The 8,960-nt window shown below is 26.1% G+C and overlaps 1 protein-coding gene across 1 annotated transcript; it reads left to right on the top strand.

The window, feature by feature from the left end:
- The first annotated feature begins 4,977 nt into the window (after positions 1-4,977).
- Positions 4,978-6,243, top strand: LOC145841429 (kelch-like protein 26). Its single transcript, XM_082948792.1, has one exon. The coding sequence runs from the start codon at positions 4,978-4,980 to the stop codon at positions 6,241-6,243; it is 1,266 nt and encodes a 421-aa protein (XP_082804918.1).
- Positions 6,244-8,960: the final 2,717 nt, after the last annotated feature.

Below are 8,960 nucleotides of genomic sequence, written 5' to 3'. Positions count from 1 at the left end.
AAGTAGCATAAAAAAGCTATAAACAAAAGCTTACTTACAGTTAAGTTAAATTATTTTAAAGCCTGTCACTAAAAATATCACCTGCTTAAAATTCTTTAGTGGGAAGGTACATATAAATTTTGTGTTTAAATTTTAGATATGAAAAGCCCACATTTCATTATTCTTAAATCTGCATTCATGACCTATATTTCCCAGCTCAGAATTGCCACTTACCTGGAATAACCTAGAATTTTACAATTTAGGCTAAAAAATAACCTAAAATTTGAGAAATTTAAAAAAAAAAAAAAAAAATGATATTTTGTACAAACGTCACTAAAAAACCTGGAATTCAAATAATTTTCTCATGTTTAGTAGTAAAACTTTAATTTGACTCAATAATCTAACAAAAATATTTTTTTTCATCAGCAAAATTTATTCTACCAAAAAACATATTTTAAGTAGCTTTACAGTATCTTTTCAATCTTTTAATACTATTTAACAAAATTTTTTACCCTAAACTAGATTTTAAACAAAATAGACACGAAATGTGTACTTATAAAATCGTGGAAGAAATTTTAAAAACCTGGAAAAATTTTGGAAAACCTGGATAAATTTTTGAAAAAACTATGGCAACCCTGCCAACTCCTTTGGGGGCATTAAAGAAATGGGATCGTTAGCAGCAAAGAGCTAAAGGAGGACCATGAGTAGTAAAAGGATCACAATGGGGCAATAATGTCATAATTTGCATATATTCTTAAATTGTTAATAAAGAACAAAAATTTAAGGAAAATTCGGGGCTATGAGCTGTTTAATCGACGCCACAAGGCCACAATTTAAAATTTACACTAGATAGTATGAAGTTGATAATGAAAAGCAAATATAAAGATCTTAGGCTTTTTCAATTGTAGATTTTAGAGAAATTTTCTTGAAGGAAGCAATAGGTTTCTTAGTTTAATAAAAGGAAGCAGTTTAAATAAAAAATATTGAGAAACCCTGATTTAAAGTTAAAAGAAATTAAATAAACAGTTTAAAATACATATCCCTTAATAAATAGTTTTGTCAATTAAACGTGCCTGCCAAAAAACCTGGAATCACTGAAAATCCTGTAATTTTCCAATTTATGTTAATGAAACCTGGAAAATCCTTCAAACTTTGTAAAAAAGGAAATTTTGAACAAAAATCACTAAAATCTGTGGAATTTTTAACAAAATAGATATTTTAAGTAGTAAAATTTTAATTTCACACTAAAAATCTACGATATCAAAAAAATTTTAAATTGCTTCACAGTATTTTTTCATTGTGGTTTTACTGCTTAACAAAGTTTTTAACCTTAAACTTAGCCTTTAAACTAAAAATAGACCCAAAAATTTACTTTTTAAATGCATTAAAAAACCTTGAAAACCTGGAAGAAGTATCTCGAATTCAATTAGTCAACCCTGGTTATAAAACCTTTTAATTTAGTACCATAAAATATCTTAATAACAGATTTTTGTGAAAACTTTTTTAAAAGTTTGCTTACCTGAATAAATCAAGTTAGGATACTTTTTTTATCATTTAATTTTTTCTGTAAAGCTTTAACTTCGTTAGTTCTAATTTTTCGACAGTAATTAAATATACTTTTATAAAAATTAACCAACAGTTTTTTTTTTTAATAAAAATTCATCAATTTCATTTAGCAGAATATAACTTAAAAGCTAGAAAAAAATATTATTAAGAGCAAACATATTTAATTTTGTATTTATATTTCACGTAGGACTGCTACTAAAATTTTTTAGGATATTTAAATTTGGCATTTGATAATTAACACTAATAGTTAAGTCAAATTTATAGCAAACAATTTGAAGTTTGTTTGAAAAGTGTTAAATGACTCAATAATTAATATAATTAATTAAAAAATTATAAATAAATGTAAGTATTATTAACAAGAATAATGTTTTATTGTTGCTTTTGTATAAATATAAAGCACCTTTTTAAATATTAATGTCGTAGTATCAACTGAAACAGATTTTCTATCAGACTTTTTAATTAAAATTTAAAATACGGTAAAACACTTTTTGATAGGGAACTACGTTTTAATTTTTTCTTAGAAAATGAAAATATATAGTTTGTTTAAACTTTAAATTTTATTTACAATTGCATATTAAACATTTAACAAATGCTTAATTAAGATATAATATCAAATTGATTTATATTAATACTTTTTATCGTGTAAAAATGCTTGTAAAAAACTGAGCAATTATCTTTATAGCCCTTTATTTTAAACAACTATTTAGAGTATGACTATGTATTTTATCATTGTTATGTTATTTTATAAAACATCTGCAAATAAAACCAAGTTTTAAAACAAACACTTTATATACAAACTAAACTTATGTGTAAAATGATATCAAACTGCATTTGATAACTATTTTAATTAGATGGAAATCTTTGAATGAAAGTTCTTCTTTATCCTAGTGTTTAAGAGAAAGCTTGCAAGGTCATGTGGTTTACTGATACAAGATAAATAGAGTAAAGATAAGGAGAAAATGAAGAGCAGACAACAGACAGTAACCTATTACTAATGTAATGTTGAATGAAGTTAAAATCAAGCCACAGAGAGTGGTGGGAACATTTGTAGCCATAGCCTGCTGCAGTAAACATGATATTATGGAGTAGACATTTATATTGTTTTGTTGAGTAATATAAAATTTTTTTATTATGTTATTTTTTATAATTTTTTTATTACTTATATTCTAAGTAGTTAAATCTTATTTTGTTTTACAGACACTCTAAATATATCCCTGTTAGATTAAATCTTGTGTAAAAATTTGACCACGTTTAAAGGTATTTTCTAAAAAAAATATTTTTTATATATTTGTTAAGGTTTGCTTGTTCTTAAATATAATACTCATGTTATGCCTAGTATTATATAGAGTAGCCTTTTGTATTATTAGTATCAGTATTAGTTATTTTAAAGTTGTTATATTGCTATGTATTTGTTATTTGTTTTTTTTATAATATTGTTTGTAAATATTTTGTAACCCTACACATGCTTTTACTTTGTAAACATCATAAAAAAAAGTTGTATATAAAATTATTAGTTATTGGTAAAAAGTGTAATACTCACGAAGCAACATTTTTGCTCGAAGACAATTTTGCATGGCATTAATTTTGAACAAGGGCTCAATTTTGTACAAAGACAGTTTAGCAAAATTGGAAAAATAAAAAAAAGAAAATTTATTATATATGTTTTTGCTATCCTAGGTCGTTTGTGTTTTTTTTTGTTGTTGTTTTTTAACTTATTTATTTTAAATTTTTTAATTAACAATTTTATTACCTATATTTATATACATATTTTCTATTACTGTTACCTCTTACCCTTACCCTAGGTTAGTAACTTTTTTTTTGTACTTTTTTTTTCAGTATCTTTTTGCAATATACATTGGTTTTAGTTCTTACTGTCACTGTTACCCTTAACCCTTACCCTCGGTCAGTAACTTGTTTTTTTTTTGTTTTTTTTTTCAATTAATTTTTTGTTTATTTCTTTTTTACTCTCATGGGAATATGACCCTTATTGCAAAAATGTTTTCGTGCGTATTTGACCCACTCCCTAGTTTATGATATACGGAGAATCTACTTGAGTCTTTAAAATATTTCTTTTTGTTTTAATAAACTACAGTAACAATGTTAAATGTTCATAATAATACTATATAAATTAATAATATACTACACTTATTATCTAAAAGGATAAAAGGTTATGTTGTTAAGCCTAAAACATTATGCAAAAATGTAGTAAAGGACAGATTTATTTGTTATTAAAGTTGGTAAGTACAAAATTTTTTTAAATTATAAAAATAACCAGCATTTATAAAATGGGAAATAAAATGTCTAAAATATGGAACTTCAATGAAATCCATAAAAATACAAGTGAATTGAAAATTAATGGTATTTCAAAAAGCTTAAAAAAACGGCAGGAAAAATTTTTAAAGCTATGCAGAGAAAATTCTCCAACAGTCTTCAAGGAAAAAGATTTTAGGGTAATAAACTCTCAAGCAGGTATATTTTGTAACATGAATGATAAATTCAGTTTTTAATTAATATATTTGTACATTATATCTAACTAAAACGAGAACGGGTCAGAAAAGCACGGATGACACTTTAGCACCTAGTGACATTTTAGCATAGTGTGACAATTTAGCACGGAGTGACACTATAGCACAAAGTGTCACTTTAGCACAACATTACTTAAGCACGGAGTGACACTTTGGTACGGAGTGAAATTTTAGCATAAAGTTTATTTTGCAATTGTTTTTAATTGTTTCAATGACATAAAGTACTGTATTGTTTTAAAATTTAAAAACAAACTATGCAACATGTAAATTAAAATTAAATTTAAAAGCTTAAAATTAATTAAAAGTTTGAAAAACTATGACAAAAATTAATTTAAAACATTTCAAAAGATTTAAAATTATTACGTGCAAAAATGTCACTCCGTGCTAAAGTGACACTGTTCTTTTCTGACACCTACCTAACTAAAATATATATAATGAAGTATGTATTAAATGATAAAAGTTTAATTGTATCATTTTTTATTAAGCAGTTATAAAGCTTTGAATTATTTATGTAGTTTCTTGGAAATATTTTATAAAACATAAATAATGTATGTATACACAAAGATTACTTCTTTCTTAAATTCAGCTACAAAGAAAGTCTCAAAATAGTTTTAAAGACAATGAAATAATGAAAAGTATATTCAAGTATACTTGATTTTAATACTATTGAATAAACAACCTTATTGCAGTTTTGTTTTTATTAGTGTAAAATAAACAACTTTCAGGTACCTTTCCTGGAGATGTGATAAAATACTTGAAAAATATGAAATTTAAACAAATAAAATTTGAAAAAAAATTGAACGATAGTGTGCTTAAACTCATGAAGAGTAAAATAAAACCCCAAAACGTAGCAACTTTTTATTTTTTGTCTATACTTTACAACTTGAATGACCTTTCTAAACTGATTATGAATTATATTCAACTTTGGTTCACAACAGTTGCCGAAACTAACAACTTCTTAGAGCTAGATTTTCCACTGATGAAACGAATTATTTCAAGCTCTAACTTACACATCACTTCAGAAATTGAAGTTTTCTCCGCAGCAAATGAATGGGTAAGTTACAGGCTTGATGAGAGAACCAAAGATGCAAAAAGTGTTTTATTACTAATTCGCCTCCCTTTACTGACGGAACCTGCTCTGGTACAAGTTTTAAACAAATCCACATCTTTTCATAAAGTTGATGAGTGTTTAACACTAATAAACAAGATACTTGAAAATATAGAATTGTACTATAAACGCTCGCCAAGTTCATGTTTCACAACGAGGTATTACAAGGAAAACAACTTTGATGTTTTGCACTGCGGAGACTATTTCTCATCGGTAGACAGCGATGTTGATATAAATACTAGTTTCGTGAACAAAATAGATGGTAGAAATCTTATTAGATGTAGAAAAGCTAGTTCGCTCACAAAAAACCGTCGTTTTCCATATTCTTCCACACCAGTGGTATATTTAAAAGGTCATGTTTACTTGTTAGGATGTTTACACGATGAAGGTAGAGATTTAAAAAAAATTGAAAAATACTCAATTGCTACTGATTCTTTAGAAATTGTAGGAGATATGTTTGATGATCGTGTTTGTTATTGTGCTTGTGGCTTTATAGGTAAAGTTTATTTTATTGGAGGTGAGTTAGTAAACAAAGATACAGCAACTTGTATTTTTTTTGATACAAATGACTACACATGGGGTAATGTAGCAAGCATGAAAGAAGCTAGATCAAGTGCAGCTTGCACAGTATTTGAAGAAAGAATTGTTGTTTCTGGTGGGTATAACGGTGGGTCTTTAAACACTGTTGAGGCATATGACCACATAGCTGATGAATGGACATACATGCCCAGCATGAAAGAAAGAGAATCGATGCATAGTTTAATTGCTATAAAGAACAAATTGTTTGCAATAGGAGCTAGTAAAAAATTCCTTGAAATGTACGACTCTACATCCAACGCATTTGTGTTTATTAATCATTACCCAACCTATACATCTGGCATGTATTCTCCATATTCTTGGCTCACTCACGCCATAGGTATGGGGAGAAAAGTTTTAATTTTTTGGTTCGAAGCTTCTGATGTTCTTTGTTACGATGCTGACAAAAATGAATGGTCGAATGAATCTTGTTGCACGGCAACAGACGGTAGCAACTTCTTTTTGACGATCCCAAAACTGGAGGTATGAAATTTTAATTCGCAAAATTAAAAACGTTAACACCAGTTTAGAAAATAACAAGTTTTGAATAAATCTTATGAATAGTTTTATTGTGAGAAATAGTTTAAAAAATTTCTTTTTATATTTGAAAAATTTGTAAAAGTTAAAGTTTTCATATCAACAATTTTAAAAAGTTATTATATTATTTCAAATATTTACAGTTTTTTGGTATGTTTAATATAAAGATAAGTATATAAAGCTAAAATACTGATTAAAACAATAATTTTAGTTAAATAAAAAGCGCAAAAAAGATTTTTTTTTTTTGATTTTAGAAAAAAAACTAACTACTTCGTTTTCAATATTTTTATTATTAGGTGCGCTAAGAAATTACTTTTTTATATACTTTTTTTTATTTTTATAATTTAAATAAAATGATTACTTTTTTGTTGTTGTTTACTATATTTTTTTAAGATACTGACTTTATTCTTTAACAGTATATTTCACTTCGTACCAGTACAATTGAAAGACATTTTTTTCTTTTGTATTTTCATTTAAACTAAGAATAAAAATACTTAAAAAAATTGTTAATCTGTAGATAATGACAGAAATTAGCAAAATATAGTAAAAAACTTGTAAGTAATTTGTATTTGTAACTTAGTTTAAAAAAACAGAAAATAATCTATTTTGGTTTTTAGATAAAGCTTTTCAACAATAGTTTTATATCGTTATCAAGATTAATAAAAGACTTTAAACCTTATAAATAAGTTTTTAATTTAAGAATTGCACATCAGGTAGTATGACGTGAACGAAAAAAAAACTAATGAGCTGAAAAATAACAAAAAATAGGTAGAAGTATAGTTACTTTTAATTACAGAGCAACAACTTATAAAACAATTTAAGAAAAAAACGAAACAGTTTAATCAAAATCTTTATGTTTACACAACCTAGGTTTTCTTAACAAAATACAAGTAGCCTCAAGTTTAATTAAATCCGATATGTAAAAACAATTTTTAACAATTTTTAATCTTTTTAAATTATAATTACTAGCACAATCAAGGTTATTTACCAAGTGTTCACCAATAGCAGATCTTTTTGAAGCATTTATTACTCTAATAGATTTAGTTTTCTTATTACTCTTACAATATTCATCAATAATTTTTGGAATGTGTTCCTATATTCTTTTGCCAAATTGTCTTGAGGTCATCCCTACATAACGCATGTTGCTCTGTAATTAGAAGTACTTATGTAATGTTAATTACTCTTTGCTTTATCATTATTAATTACGTTGACTGCATTTTCACTATATAAGTTAGATTTGAAATTTTATTTTTATTGCTTAGTATACAACTGATGAAAGAAGCATGAAATATATTTTGTTCTGAAAAATTGAGTATTATTTATATTGTTTGAAAGAATTTATTTTAGAGTCAAATAATGTTTAATTATCTAAAAGTATAGGGACGCTCTCATTTCAAACTCGCATACAATTCTCCATAAATTTTAACTCGAATCAATCCATGCATAACTAATTTCCTCTTGAGTAATTCCTACCCGATTCAACTACCCCATGAAACTAATTCTATACGATCAATACTCGCCCAATGTCTAAATACTTAATCAATTTTGCAAGTCGCTTTTACACAGTGACAGTTTTGCACAGTGTCAGTTTCGCAAAGGTGACACTATTCAACGAAATATCCCATATTTATAACTAGATTTTTGCACAAAACGTTGTGTTTGCATGGATTCATTTTTCCGCATGCGCATTTTTTAAGCCAGTTGTCTTAACAACTTAAAAAAAAAAAATTGAATGTTGTGAGATTACATATATACTAGCTTGTTAAACAATTGTATTTTAAAATATAGATATATGTTATAAATTTTGTTATATTAAAAATTAAGACAATTAAAAACATTTTAGTTCCAAAAAAATAAAAAAATAATGTAAAGCTTACTGTTTTTTTTATATTCGAGAAAAAAACTTGATTAGTAATACATCAGAACTTTTTTTAGTTTGTTGAAAGATAAACACCATAAACACATTATACCTATCATTTTAAATGATAAAATAGCACTTCTTTTCTCAAATTTTGTAGATGAGTATTTCTTAGAATAGGAAAAACAATAATGCATCAAGTTTAATTTTCTCAAAACATAAATATGATACTAATAGTTTATTGGTTTAATTTGTATTCTTTAGTAGTTAAACCACCAGTGCAACCATGAGGACAACAACCAAGCTGGTCAGTCGTTTGATTTTATCGGATGAACTTTCTGATATTTATCCTGAACCGTCAACATCCACACCTTGAGAGTTCGACAATGTAAATTGCTCATTAGGTTTAAGGTTGCAATTTTCTTTAAGAAAAAAACATTAAAGTTTTAAAAAACTAGGTACGTCATTAACGTTAATATTCTATATAGATCTTATATGCAGAAAACGACTATTTTGATGACAAATTAACAAAGCTAAGCGTTGAATCTGGGATCAGCAAACTGAGGCCCGCGATGTACTTTTCAGCTAAAAGCATACTTTTATCAATGTGATTGCTCAAATAATTTTTGAAAACAATATCTAGTATTTGTTTTTATATCATATTTAAATAAAGATAAACAAATTGAATATTTTATTTAAAACCAGGTTTTAATGAAAAAGAATTGCGAACTTTTCAAGTAAAATAAAACAGTTCACTACTTTAATTTACTTGAAATGGTCGCAATTTTTTGTCACCGAAACCTGATTGTAA

The sequence above is a fragment of the Thalia democratica genome, chromosome 1 (genome assembly GCF_965202585.1).
Source record: "Thalia democratica chromosome 1, ktThaDemo2.hap1.1, whole genome shotgun sequence".
NCBI lineage: Eukaryota > Metazoa > Chordata > Thaliacea > Salpida > Salpidae > Thalia > Thalia democratica.
This window is presented reverse-complemented; position numbering and strand designations above follow the sequence as displayed.

What these genes read in the sequence shown, in the direction of transcription:
- LOC145841429 (XM_082948792.1), top strand. Translation starts at nt 4,978, where the DNA reads ATGAATTATATTCAACTTTGGTTCACAACAGTTGCCGAAACTAACAAC.